Source organism: Chenopodium quinoa, unplaced genomic scaffold (assembly GCF_001683475.1).
Source record: "Chenopodium quinoa cultivar QQ74 unplaced genomic scaffold, ASM168347v1, whole genome shotgun sequence".
Lineage (NCBI taxonomy): Eukaryota > Viridiplantae > Streptophyta > Magnoliopsida > Caryophyllales > Amaranthaceae > Chenopodium > Chenopodium quinoa.
Genome location: NW_018745026.1, coordinates 760092 through 775231, shown reverse-complemented (window position 1 = coordinate 775231; position 15140 = coordinate 760092). Strand labels below are relative to the sequence as shown.

At 36.4% G+C, this 15140-nt stretch overlaps 1 protein-coding gene across 1 annotated transcript; it reads right to left on the bottom strand.

Moving 5' to 3' along the window:
* Positions 1-8717: 8717 nt before the first annotated feature.
* Positions 8718-10775, bottom strand: LOC110709051. The gene is made up of 2 exons (XM_021887260.1): positions 10742-10775; positions 8718-9373 (listed from the first exon to the last, which is right to left on the bottom strand). Exons 1-2 carry the CDS (start codon positions 10773-10775, stop codon positions 8718-8720), a joined length of 690 nt encoding a protein of 229 aa, XP_021742952.1.
* Positions 10776-15140: the final 4365 nt, after the last annotated feature.

The following is a 15140-nucleotide window of genomic DNA, read 5'->3' as shown; positions in this document are numbered from 1 at the left end:
AAACTCGGCCCAAAACCGACACCCTTCCACTAAAACGGCCATATCTCAATATATACAAATTATTTTGACCTTATTCTAATTTGGTTAGAAATTACACTTGATAATATTTCCAATGATATATTATATGTCTTATTTCAAGTTACAGATCAAAAGTTATGATGATTTTAAAAACGGGTAAAAAAACTGGAATCGTCGCGCAGGCAACAAAACCATCGTGTCACAGGGCAAAGTGACGTGGCACGGGGCCTGGTACCGTGACAGGGGAATTCTCAACGTGTCACGGTGCCTGGTGCCATGACACAGGAATTCTCGTTCTTATTTCCGCGTACTTTTCATGCGAAAATTCCCCGCGTCACGGGAGATGATGACGTGGCACGGGGTATGGTACCATGACACGGGATTTTTCACCGTGTCACGATGCTTTCCGGTGTCTTTTCCGCGTTTCTTTCCCACGCGCTTAAGAATCTGGACGCAAAAACTCCACCGTGTCCCGACATGTCTTCCCGTGTCACGGTGCACATCCCGTGACACGGGATTGCTCCGTGTTTTCTCCGCGTAATCCCTAAACGCGTTTTCACTTCCCGTAATCTAATTATTTCCCGCGTCACTTAGTTTTCCTCCGTTTCACGGGATTTTCCCCCGTCTGACGGTGGGATTTCCTGTGCCACGGTACCCTTTTGCCGTGTCGCGGTGAATTTTTGTAGGGTTTTTATCTTTTTAGGGTTCCATGTGTTCCCTCAGCACATTTTTTTCTATAAATACCCCCTCATTTTTTATGTACGGGGCATCAATTAATTCCTCTATTTTTCTCTCCTCTATGCTCTAGCCTAAACACTAGCCTACCCTTCTTCTTTCAAAATTCCTTCTTCAAGCACTCCAAGGAGTCCATACTTTACTCGTGGTTCCATCCTTAAGCCAAGGCGTGAAAGGTAGAACTGTTTGAGGGTTTGGCCCCAAGTCAACTCTATTTAATTTAATTTAATTTAATTATCGTTTTATTATTATTTCCTTGAAGTTACTAACTCGTTTATTATTTTATAGTTGCAAGCAAACAGAATCAAAGTAAGAATTATGTTCCTTTTATTTCTATTATTTTTCTAACGATTTTATATTATTGGATTTATTGTTAAATTGCTTACAATATTCATGTTTAATTTAATATATTTATTGATCACCATATTGCATGTTTAAAGGGAATATGTAATTGAAAATCACGCTTAATAAGATAATTTGGACAACCGGTTTAGGTTCCTTTTTAATCTTGTTGTTTAATTCAAGTGATCACAAATATATTAGAATTATGTGTTGCATTAATATTAAACCAATTTAGCTTAATAATAGTTTGGAGCAAATTGAATCTCTGTTTGTATGACTTTGAGATCGCTGGAATGCTTTTCACTATAAGAATCGAGTTGAGGCCAATACGGGCGAATGTGACTCCATGACTCACTTCGTACCATCATCTCCGATCCTCCTTTCGTGGTTCCGAACCATATGGAGTTAGTAATCTCATGGATTATGAATGGGGTGTAACCTTCACGGGTCAATCGTTGTTGCATATCGTTGTCCCTTTATTGTGGTTGCCTTTTATGATCCGTGAACGGTTTATAAGTTCCTTAAAACTTGTTGGCGGCTCCCTACTTTCCTTTTCCCTAATCGTATACGTCAATTCCCACTTCTTAAGAGTGCCAAGCATATTCACACATGCTTTTGACGTAGGCGCACTTCGAACGACGCCTACAATTGGGTTTTGGTGAGTCCGACCCACCACGGAAAGAAACCCGACCCAAAACCAAACTCACAATATTTATAACCATAAAGCATAATTAACTTAAACACAAGATTAAGTAATAGATTAATACCTTTGTAGCGTGCTTCGCTCACTTAATTGAGCTCTTACTTCGAAAGCTCTTAGCCCCGCTCATACGAGGAACTCCAACAAAATCCACCCGCAACCCGAGCACCGACAACCGTCTATTGCTTAAGAGTTAGCTAACCCCGACCTAAACCCAAGTAATTAAATGTGTTCAAAGGTTTTCACAATGGTGATGCCTTTTTCAACACTTACTCAAGTGAACAATCCCAAGGCATGCCTTGGGTATTTATAAGGAATGTTTCCTTGTGAATTCCACTCATCTTTCAATGTGGGACTTTTTCACAAAAAGATCCCACATGGAAAGAATGTTGAATTCAATCCTTAGTTAAATAAATCAAGGAATAACTAAGCATCAAGTGTCACATACTAACATGATTAGGTGAGGACCACTTCCTCACTTACTCCTAGGGATGGCAACGGGTCGGATCTGGAGCGGATCCGACTGGATCCAGGTCCAGATCCGTTTTTACACCCTGGATCCAAATCCGATCCGGATCCGTCGGGTATGGAGAAGGAGGTTACATATCCATATCCGTTAGATCCCACGGATCCGGGTCCAAAACAGGTCCAAAACAGATCTTGCACATCGTACCTATTTTTTAAACAAAATAATATAAATTTCAATTAAAACAACATTTTAACTAATTTTCATCAACAATCACAATCAATTTTAATAATGTTTTAAAGCTAAGATAATAAAGACAATATAACCACAATTAACAATTAAATAAACTGACAAAACGAAAACTAATAAATTCAAATAGAAAGTAAAACTTTAAAAATTAAAACAAGCATACTTGTAAAGAAATGAACAAATTAAAACAACTCATTTATATACTAACACAATTGCTAGTAAGCATAATAAAACCAAACGTCCATATATACATAAAGTATAGAATTCCCTTCTACTATAAATTGCAAGAAAAAGAATCAGTTAAAGATAGAAAACCAATATCTAAATTCTATAGATTACTATTCCAAAAAAAAAAGAATAAATCTACAGATTAAAGCTACTGGAGTACGTGCTGGAATCGTGGTCGTTGGAGAGGGTGAGTCGCTAGAGTTATTTGCTGTGGAGCTGTTGGAGTTACTAGCGGTGGAGTTGTTGGAAATTAGAGCTGCCTTTTGGCAGAGAGGAGAGACACTCTGATAGGTGTGTGAGATTTTAGGGTTTTGGGGTTTGGTAGAGTTAATGTTAGAGTCAGAATTAGATTTTAGTGGGCTGGGCTTGTAGAGTTGCAGTTTACAAATATATATTTTTAAAAAACGGGTAAACGGATCTGGATACGGATATTAAGGACTGACCCATATCCAGATCCGTTTTTTACTACAGGATCCGTATCCGACCCGGATCCATCGAGTCTAATTTTACAAGATCCATATCCGTGAAAACGGATATAGATCCACGGACCGTGTCGGATACGAATCCATTGCCATCCTTACTTAATTGCTCCCCAAGGCAACTCACATGAATTGTGAGCTAACCATGTGTCATCCAACCCTGAACCAACCCAAAACTACCACTTTTTGGCCCGTGTTCATGACCCTTCACCCGGGTCCACGACCCATGCCACATGGCGCTGCCACCGTGGCACGTTGCTAACATGGCTGCTGCCACGTGTGTTTCCACATGGCGTTCTGCCATGTGCGCTGGCACATGGCACGACCCTATTTGGCGTGCTTCCCTAGCCTTTTGCGTGGCTAGGGTTTTAATTATTACTTAAAGCATTTTCCCGTCTTGCCAATTCCTACATTTTGGCTCGACTTTCGACGCTCAGATTCGACGGTCCAAACTCGAATTTTCGACGTCTAAATATTAATTACTCGGTTGACTTATTAATTCCTTCCGAATTAATTCGTCGCTTCGGTTCGTTAGTTGCTTGGGTTTGACCCGAAGGGTTCGGTCAAGATTAAGCTGTAATATTAATTATACATTAATATTACTGATCGAAAGCGGCCTCCACCCAGGCATTCTGATCTGTAATGCCTCGTATTTTCATACGTATTTTCTAATTAATTAATTAAGAATTATTTTATAAAAAGGGTATTTTAGTAAATTTATTATTTGGAGACAAAATATTATTTGAATTTTGACGCCAAAAGTATTTTGAAAATTAATCATTTTTTTATAATATACATTATCAATTTATCCTATTTTAAAACCCAGATTATTTACATATTTCGGATATTTTAATTACAGAAAAATAATATTTTATTATGCCCGAAATTTTTCAATAATTAGCTAGGATTTTCAAATTTTCCATTATGGAAAAACTGATTTTTCTTGATTATTTATTAGTAAATAATTGGTATTTAATTAATTATTTATTTATTTATTTATTCTATATTATTTATACAATTATTTTATTCCTTAAAAACCAAGCAAAATCTTCCTAAATATATTTATAGGAGTCCGAGAATTTGAGCTATGGTAAGCTCAAAATTATCGGCCCTATTGAATTATTTTGGGGGAATTTAATAGGCAAAATTATATTTTTAATTATCTCCCAAAATCTCTTATTTTCCTTAATTCTAATTCTCCATCTTTTTAATATCTAATCAGCATATTTTCTTGCCAATCATTCTTCTTAAATATTCCCCAAGTAGTTCTGATTTCCTTATTATTTTTCATGGCATACATACCTTCCATATTCTGAAGATAGTATAGTGCACCCGGGTGCACCATGCTGCACCCGGAAAGAACATTAGGCTTATTTTAAAGAACATGAGGGAAAAAAAAGAACATACGAGTGTTTAAAAAAGAACATGCTAGTATTTGAAAAAGAACATGCTAGTATTTGAAAAAGAACATGTTTGTGTTTGACAAAGAACATAGCCTCTGAAAAGAACATTAGGCACATTTCAAAGAATATGGAATAAAAAGAACATGTTAGTGTTTGAAAAAGAACAAGCTAGTGTTTGAAAAATTAACCTGATTGCTTGGTTATCTTCCAGTTGGTTTGAATTCGTTACTATTCTTCTTTCTCCTCCAATTGTTCTTTTTTGAACAGCTTGTACTTCATAGCTTTAATAATTTTATTTTTTTTAAAACCCCCAAATTCACAAAATTAAACACTTTGACTTTAAAATTATTGACGAAAAACAATTTGCATGTACAAAATTTATACTTACATTGTACTTGAATCCACCATTTGTTCAAGTTTGAAGGTTGAATTGTTGAACTAAGTTCAATTTTTTTTTCTTGGGTTTCACTTTGAAGATGAAAATTTTTGCTATTTTGAATTCTTTTTTAAAAAAAAATAGAAAAAGATAGAGAGAAAAGTTCTAGAGAGAGAAAATGAGTACTTTGGAAATGATTTTTACCCAAACAGTAGAAGAAGTACCAGTATTACGAGATTGACAGCATAGTGAGACCAATTTGAGACCTTCATTGAAATTCTTAGATGAAAACGATGGTGTAAAGGAGAGAGAAAACTAGCAACAAGAAAAAGAGTGATAGGAAGGGAAAGAGGAGTGAGAAATTGCAGGAGCGAAAAGAGTGATGGATTTGCAGTTGCAAGAAAATAAAAACATGTTCATTTTTTGCTCATGTTCTTTTAAATATACTAAATGTTCTTTCGGGTGCACCATGCACATGGTGCACCCAAGTGAACCAACCACAAATTATACATATTCAATTATACACAATCACCTTAATATCCAAACTTTCCTTAATTCTTTTACTCACTTCTCCAAGTAATCCCATAAACCCTACTTGCCATAATTCTTCCCACATTCTCTTTCCATAATTCTTGCATGAGCTAGCCTATAAATACCCCTTCATACCTCTGACATTCTTCACACCAATTCTCTTCTTTTCTTCTCCTCAATTTTACACAAATCGTCCCGTTTATCTTTGAAGCCAATTTTCGAGAACTTTTGGTCAGTTTTTGGGGTATTAACGTTCATAAGATTGCTCCTCTCAAAAAATACTTGAGTTTAGGCTCAATAATCACCCAATTCGGAGTTATATTGAAGGAGTTATAGCCTCTGCAAGTTCTGCCTACTTTTTCCAACGCAAATCCAATTCTTCTTTCTCCTTGGTTTCTTATCTTTCTTCTCCTTTTTCTCTTATTCAATTATTATTATTATTATGGAAGATTTATACTACCTCCGCTTCTGATTACTCGCAACACTTTCCTAAAATGGATGCTTCACATTACTCGCAACAAAAATTTTTCTTTCCTTTTTTAGTAAGTTTTACCCTACAAATTGACATATTTACCCTTACTTTATTTTTTAAAAACCAACTTATTACTACTAATCTAAATTATGTACAATTAACCTTAGATTATTTTATTTTACCATTCCCACTAAATTTACCCAATTTCTTTAAAACTTTACCAATTCCCAACTACTTCCCTTCAATGAATCATCATTCAATTGAAGATGAAAGTGGTTGAACGAATTGAATTTTGGAATTGAATGTTCCAGAATTCACACCCAACCCTAGTTCTTCATATACCCCCATCTCTCTCTCTCTATCTTTCTCTCTCTCTCCCAATACTCTGTCTCTCTCTCTCTACTTTTACTCTATTCTCTCATTTCTCTCTCCTTAGTTCTTCGTATTCTTCTCTCTGTCTCTTCCTCTCTATCAAAATGGCTTCCTCTGATGACGAAAACCCAAATGTGATGGGCTACGAGTCCCTTTCTGCTGCTACTAAAAGGTCGAACCCTCGTCCTTCTTTTGCTATGACCTACATCCCCCGTCGGGGATCTGGTGTGATGAAACCCCTTCGTCGCGCTTCTGTAATTGCGCGAAGGAAGATTAGGGGTGCTAAATTGGCCGAGTTTTCAAGCGACGAGGAGGAGAAACCAATGGCTGCTTCTGGATCTAAAAGGACCGCTCCAAGTTCCACCGTTGTTGATCTGGACCCAACACCTATCGCTGTTGTCCTTCCTATAGAAAAACCTGCCGGAGATGTTGTCTATGTCGCCGTTGTACCTGCTGATGGGGTTCCAGACACTGGATCTGAGACTAGGGAGTCTGAACCCGTTGAATTAACTGCTGAGGAGGTTCTCCGCCCACCTACGTCCCACCCCATGATGACTGTGGTGGATGATGGCCCTAGTTCTGGTGCAAAGCGCATATGATCTGGCTACCTGCTGGTTTGGAGCCTGATGACGTCTATTCGGCTTATCACCAGATCTACTATCCCCAGTTCTCCAACCCCCATACCTAAATGGGTAGCGTAATCTCTTTAACCCTAAAATCTAATTTATTTTGGCTATTCATTTTTTTGAGTTTGATAATTGCATAAATTGGTGGGTGATAATTGGTTATGTATGTTGTTTGAGTCCTTTTTTGTGATGTGATAGTTGGTTGGACTTCATTTGTTATAATCTTGTTTCACTTGGTTTGAGTATTATATTATGTTTGGTGTATTACCCCCTGGTTGAGGGTGTTGATGATTTGATTGTGTTTCCTGTTGTTGTTTCCTGTGTTGATTATCACCTAATTTGGCTGTGTTGGCTCTTAGGGTAGTTGGTTGTGTTGTCTCATTGGGGTAGTTGGCTGTGTTGGTTATTCCCTTAGTTGGTTGTGTTGGCTATGTTGGTTGAATCTGTACTTGGCTGTGCTATATGTGTTAATTGTAGTGGGTGTTGTTGTTGATGCCTGATATGTGTATGTATGTGTATTGGCATATGAGTCCCCCACTAGGCCCCTTAGATGTAATGAGTCCCAAAATGTGTATTGCATCAGTGACACTTAGTTCTCCAAATGATGAAGGGACTCAACTGATAGCTCATTGTTCAGTGTGGAGGCTCTAGTGACTTCTTTTGAGGTTGCTGTTGAGGTGCCCACTGTCAAGATTGCTTTGAGTGAAAAAACACCCTATATGATGGAATTATTTTGCATTTTCTTTCAATCAAAAACATGTGAAGCTTACAAAAGTTAGGACAGTAATCCTTTGAGCCCTAATACATGACTGCCTAGAAATGAGGACTATGTATTTACCAAAATACACATAACTAATACTTAAACAAAAAACAAATATAGTTTAGGCTTCCATGGTTATGTGTGGCAGTCTATGAGTCTCAAAAGCATATTCAGTGTCCCTTGCTTACTTAGTCTGCATCTACCTCCATGTTGGCATCTTGTTGTTGGTTGCTTGTTGTTGGCACTTCTATTGTGTTCAAATACTGCACCACTGTGTTCAAAACCTCTCTGTCTACTTGTAGCAAGTCTGGTAATTGCCCTAGACTGTCCAAATGTCTCTTTTTCATGTGTGGTGGAACAAATTTGTTGTTGCCCTTCCTTTCTAGTATTTCAAGGCTTCAAGCATGACAGACTGAAGGGTAATCCATGTATACTTGTTAACTGTTGGATCAAATGCCTCCCAAGCTTCTTTCACCCTTTCTAGTAATTCATCTAGATTTTTTGGGAAAGGCTGATACTGAATGGAATGTATTACCCTAAATAGACCTAAATCCAACACATTTAAGTCTGGACTTTGTGCTGGTTGGTAAACAAATTCAATGTTGAACCCATATGCATGACATGCTTCTGTGAATTCTGTATCCTTAAGGACTTGGTGAGGCCTAGCATTATCCCGCTGTATAAGGATATCCTTTGGTAGCTGGGGGGCCATTTCTCATGTATAGCTGGAATGACATGGTTGAGTAGCATGTCCCTTATAGCATCCTTGTTCACAGACTCGACAGCCTTAGTTTCCAATGTTCCCTTGGCTCTGTTCTTGCTTGTCTTCTTTGCTATGTCATACTTGACAAAAGGAAACAACCCAAACTTGCCATCATGCAAGAGATTCTTGTTTTCATCATATAGTGGCTTTCCAACCATGCCCATGAACATAGCCTTCAATTTAAACCTCCTAGACTGTTAAGCTCTATATGGGTTGTCTTCATTTGGTAGCAAATAAAATGTTCTTGTTTCTGGGTTCAAGTAGAACCACTTTTCATCAATATGAATTGTGTGCTTCATATCTCTGAAAGTTGGGTTCCCAACAGATGGAACAAGGTGAACATAGCTTAAAACCCACTTAAGTCTTGCTATTTTGTGATTGTCTGTCAGTGCTGGGTGATTACTTGATGTGTGTGTTCTAAGTCTGCCTTTTTTCTTTAATCTGTGTATCACTAAGGAAGACACATGAAGGGCAACAACATAGCTTCTTTCAGTGGTCCTCTTATACAGAGGAACAGACACTAACCACTCATCAGAATATTCTTTGGGTTTAGGCCTAGTCTGTCCTAATTTTTTGGTCCTCACATCAATAGCAGTCTCCTCCCCTAAATGGTTTTTAATTACCTGGAACCATCTAGTTGTTGTTGATCTATGAATATTGTGTTTTCTGGCCATTTTGGATAGAAATCCAAATGATAATGAGTCCCCTTCCATGTTCACCAAGATTTCATCAACTAGTTGTCTCTTTTCTTCCAAAGTTAGTTCTATGTTTGGCCTTCTACCATGACCTTCTTGAATTAGAGTCCCCTCTGTCTCTGTCTGTGTCTCATCAACATCTGCATCATACCCACCATCTGCATGTTCACCATTCTGTTGCTCTTATTCCATTTCTGATTCATATTGGGCTGAATCATGAAGTCTCATGCTGTAGTAGTCCCATTGCTGCTGTTCATCTTCATACATTTGATGCATGCCAAAAAAATCAGATTCAAAGAATTCCATGAGTCCCCTTGGTTTTTTTGCAGAGCAAGTGAAGGTGATGAAGTGGTGGATGTGGGTTTTTTTGCGGTCTTCAGTGGAGCCTAATTCAGTAAATATGGATGCTGCATCAACTAACTCAGCACTTAGAATTAGGATTATTAACAACTAATGTTAGTGAAAATGTAATTTACTAGGGCTGGCTGTATTTTGTGAACTTAACTACTTTTGGTTTGTGTGAAAAACAATCTGAATTTATCACCCCCCCCCCAAATAAACCCATCTTTTTTCACATTCATTTCAGATTGAATGTGAAAAAAGATGGGTTTATTTGGAGGGGTGACCTCTTTATAATGAGGTCATTTTGATTGACAAAAATGAAAAATTTGAATTTGGGTGACTTTTTAAATTTTCGTGAAAAATTTGGGAGGGAAAAACAATTTTCCCAAAACAAGTGGGAAACTTGTTCACAAGTCAGAAATAAAGGGGGGGGGGGGAAACCCCACTAAAAAGATTCCCCCACATGCAAACATAAAGTTTATAAGGGACCACTTCCTTTCCCTCTATTTTATCTCTCTCAATACTATACCCACCCCTTAATTAAACACACTTCAATCTTTTGCCTCGGCCTCCGCAAACTTGTACTTTGTTGCAAGTAACTCGAAGCGGAGGTAGTATAAAAATTATTATGAGTAGTTTTAAAATCAGATTTTAATAATGTTTATGTTAAATTAATTTAAAAGGTTCATGTACATATAGTTGGGGGTTTTTAATTATTTGATAACCTTATATTGATTAAGGTAATATTTATTTGTAGGGTGTGTTCGATCAAGGTTCTTGAGGTTCTTTTTGTGTGGTTTTTCTATAGGGGTGTTCAAATCCGGGTACCCAGGTTTTCGGGTACTCGAAAACCCGGGTACCCGGAGTTTCGGGTACTTGTAAATTTGTCCCATGTCCCGACCCGAATATCTCGGGTACCCGGGTTCCAGGTACCCGAATTATTCGGGTTGGGACATAGGGTACCCGGATTTTAGAATGATTGTAATTAATTTGCTCCTAAAAGGTAAAAAATTGAAAAACAATTTAGATCTACTACCCAAACTCCATACAATTGGACAACCAAGCTACAAAATAACTTTATACAAAGCTTTGTTTCAATAATAATAATAAAATTTGAAATATACAAAGAATTAGAATAAAAAAATATATAATTAGAAATTACAATTAATTTGTTCCCAAGGTACTGTTGCAACTTGCAACATAGAACAAAGCGACCATCGTGTTGGGTGAAGACGCGAAGTAGCACGCAGCGACCACCGTGTTGGGCAAAGTAGCACGCAGCGACCACCGTGTTGGGCGAAAAAGCACGCAGCGACCACCTACGCGAAGTTAGGCGAAGTAGCAGCTTAAGCAAGAGGTTTTGAGAAGAGGCTCAAGGAAGAAGAAGGTGGTTGAGAAGAGGTTTTGAGAATAGAGATGTAGGAAGAACTGAGGGGGCAATGGAAGTAGAAAGAATAGAGAAGGAATTCAAGGAAGAAGAAGGAAGGAAGAAAGAGAAAGGCAGGAAGAGAGAGGAAGAGAGAGAGAGAAAGAGAGAGAGCGGTGGAGCTTCTAGAGAACCCTAAGTTTGTTTCAAAACAAAAGGGTATGTGGGCTGGGCTTGTAGCCTTGTAGCGATTTTTTTTAAAAATTTTAATTTATTATTATCAGGTATTCGGGTACCCGATAATGAAGAATTCCGCCCCATGTCCCGACCCGGATAGAAGGCAATTTTCCCAGGTCGGGTAACCGACCCGAAAAAATAGTTTTTTCTCCTAAATTTCTAGGCGGGTATTTACCGGGTCATCGGGAAATCGGGTTGGGACAATCGGGTCGGGTTTTTTTGAACACCCCTATTTTTCTAGCAAGGATCAAGGTACGTTTAGGTGGCTAGATACCTTTGAAAGTGATTGGTCTTAATAACATGTTTTACATGATTTGATTGATGATTGAATTAAATTGATTTGAATTATGATTTTGAAATAAAATATGTTTGAAGGTATAGACTTTAATAAAAGTATTTTGAATGATTGATTTTTAAATCATGTTTTGAATGATTTGAATTACTTATCATGTTTAAAGGAATTGATTTGAAAAGTTTGTTGAATTAAATAAAAGGTTTTTCAAGAAAGAGTTATTGATTTTGAAAAGTTATTAATATGAGATTTATTCTCAAGTATTTATTTACAAGGTTTGATTTTGAAAGCATGTGGAATTAATTAAAAAGGATTTTGAATTATATTGGGACTATTGGATATTAAAAGGATTTATTGAACCATTGAATTATTATTATTATTAATGCTTTATAAGCATGTTAGTAATCCCACTATGCATATTTGGTTTATTGATAAGGCCTTGGACTTTGTATGACCGGGTCTTTCCTCAAGAATAGCCTTGTAATATAAGGAGACTAGCTTGAGGAGTGTGCACACTTGGGTGAGGAATTGTATTAAAAGGAATTGGTTCTTAATAGAGGAATTGATTTTATTAACTATTATTTTGAATATGAATCATTGGAATCGGTTTTGGAATAATGAGTTTTGAATTTATTGGATTAATTATTGGAATTGGTTTTACGTGTTTGCAAATAAATTGAGTTTACACTATCTTGCACTTATCGTACTTAGCATAATTTGCTAATCCGTATTTCCTATTTGTTTTGGTTCGCCCTGCTTATCATAATGGTAAGCAGTGTTGACTATTTTCAGGTGGAGTCATGAATGAGCATATGGGAGTCCTGGGATTTACTTCACCTAGTTTAGGAATGTTGGTCTTGTCGTTATTTTGAGTACTCATAACAATGTTACTATTTTTATAAGTATTAATAAAATAAAGTTGAGTTTCCGCTGCAAGTTTATTATTTATTTAAGTATTTTGAGTAGCCTTGCGTAATCACACGGTGGTAATACGCCCAAGTCTATCTCTACGGTATAATTATACGTATTATACTGGCATTTCCGTAGAGGGAGATTTGGGGGTGTTACATGATCATTGGACCTCACTGAATAATTAGCTTTCTAATAATTTTGAACCCTCTATCGGAATAATACACTTGTTCGAATGACACCATTCCTTTCATTTTGGGTTGGTTTAGGGGTGGTTTCGGCTAAGTAGGGTGGTTTTGGGTTGATTTAGGGATGGTTTTAGGTGAGTAGGGTGGTTTTGGGTTGGCAAGGGGGTTTCGGGTGAGTGGTTATGGTTTCGCGTGAGTAGGGTGGTTTTGCGGTGGTTCAAGGTGAGCGGTGGTGGTTTCAGGTTATTTTTGCGGCGGTTTAGGGGTGAGTGGAGGTGGTGGTTATGAGGCTGTGGTGGTTTCATGGAGGTAGCCTAGTGGGGTGACTGTTGTTGTTGGTGGTGGTTAATTATCTTCATTCTCTCTCCTACCCTTAATTACCTACTCTATAATTCATTAATTAACTATTATGAAATTTTGTCTTTGGATCCATGAGAGCTCTAAAATTTCATATAATGTGTTCCGGAGGTAGTTAAATGTATAAAATTTTAGAATTGGGTTTTTGGAGGGTTGTGGCTAAATGACTCTTAAATTATACTTGTATTGTATAAAAGATAAGTTGGACACGAATATTAAGAGGAGGAGAAAGGTAGAGATTTATGTGATAAGGATAGAGAATGAATAAAACATGTACAAATATTAAAATGTTGTTATATTTATACAATTACCTAAAACGATAACTATTGCAATATTAGGGGAACAGATAAAGTATTTGTTTATTGATTTTTAAACTTTCAAACTTATACTCGTAGCTTAAACTACTCCAAAAAGGAATAGGGTTTGGAAACCTAAGGAGGAAGGGGATTTGATTAATTTCTATACTTTTTGGTATCAAATTAAAAAAAAAAAAAAGAAAAAAAAACTTCATTCCATAATCATACCAAACATAGGTATTCAGAATTAAGTTCTTAACGTATATCAGTGTAGTTTCATTCCTAAATTTAACCTCATACCAATTGCGAACCAAATGCTCCCTTAAAGTTATTTGACCCAAGTATTGGCTAAAAAGACTATCACTTCTTTGTGTAACATTTTTTTTCTTAAATTTCAATAGCAATCCTCTTTCATTGTCACACTAAAATGATACATTTTTTTTTTGGTACAAAATGACCCTAGTTAGGAATTTATTCCCACAAAGTAAATGTGAATAGTAAACCAAAGTTCACGTGTCAATTTATCCTAGTATAATTGTAAATCACAACGTCTAATTACCCAAAAAAAAAATCTTATCAATAACTATATACTAAAAGACACACCAGCAATGACACGTGTCATTTCCTAGGGTGTCCTTAGTGTTTTTTTTTTTTGCTGAATAAAAAAATTCTATTATAGAAACAGATCTTATACAAAAATAATTCCCTAAACTTATATAATATAATTACTTAAAATAAAAAAAACATTCTTAACATAAGTTTGATAATATTTTTCCTTAAAAAAAAAAGTTTGATAATATTTTACATCATTTTATACCTTACAAATTTTTCGTAATCCTTCCTTTATTTTGATAAAAAAAATTGTCAACTATATTTTATATTTTTTTTGTTTATAAAAAACTAATTATAATGAATTAATGATAATTCAAGAACGATTATTGAAAATTTCTAACCTAGTAAATATTAAATACCAATCACGAGACTTGAATTATCTCATTTTGATGTGTACATCATAATGCAAACATATTTCTTCGTAAATCCCTTGTCGTTTTCTCTCTTCTTTTTTTCTCTCTAGGGTTCTTTAAAAAAGTATTTCATAGGCCAAAAATAGTCAAATTTCTGTGAAAATTTGGCTATTTTCGACCATTTCCTTTAGTTTCAAGGTAGTAAGTACTACAATTGTGGGTTTGAGTGCAGTTAGTGCTCCTATGGTGGGCTTTAATTTGTTCTAGTTTTATTTTTGTTTTTTGAGTTTAGTATGGTATAATTTGTTTCATGGGTAAAGATTTGAGCGGGATCGAGAAAGAGGTCAATCCTTCAATTACAATAAATCGATAGACCACTTTGTCGAAAAAAGCTATAAATCACAACGATATAAAAGAGTATCTATAGAATGTACGATTTGCAAGAATTGCAACAACGATCGTAGCTCTGCTAAAATGACTTTTCTTTTTATAAGAATTGCAACAATTGACCTAAACACTTGTACTCTCTTTCATCCATTTTTTCCTTTGTTTCATTTTTTTAATATGGAAATTTCACCAAATGCCCCTGAGTTATTTTTTTATTCACCAAATACCCATCAAAACTTTCAAATTCACCAAATACTCCTAAGTTTAAGAAAAATGTCATCAAATGTCCTTAATGACTAACGGCGGTTAACACCGTTAATCATTAATGAATAATATGCCACGTGGCAGCTTCTAATTGGTTGTCATAATATTAATTAATTCATTATTAAAAAAAAACTTTATAAATTAAAAAAAAAACCCAACCACCCAAGACCCACCCCACCCCCAACGGCTGACCACCAGCCACCACCCAGACCTTGCGCCGGTGGTCCATTTTCGCAGGTAAGGGGCAGCCCCCCCACCTTCCGACACCCCTTCTCCTACCCTAGCCCCTTTTCCCAGCGTTTCCCCTTCCCCACCTCGAAAA

Bases quoted from the DNA above. Each gene is read 5' to 3' on its own strand.
- LOC110709051 (XM_021887260.1), bottom strand. From the start codon at position 10,775: ATGGTCGCTTTGTTCTATGTTGCAAGTTGCAACA. The intron at 9,374-10,741 runs GTACCTTGGGAA...GTGAACATGCAG, and splicing joins CTATGTTGCAAGTTGCAACA to ATGGTGGGTATGATGCAGAT.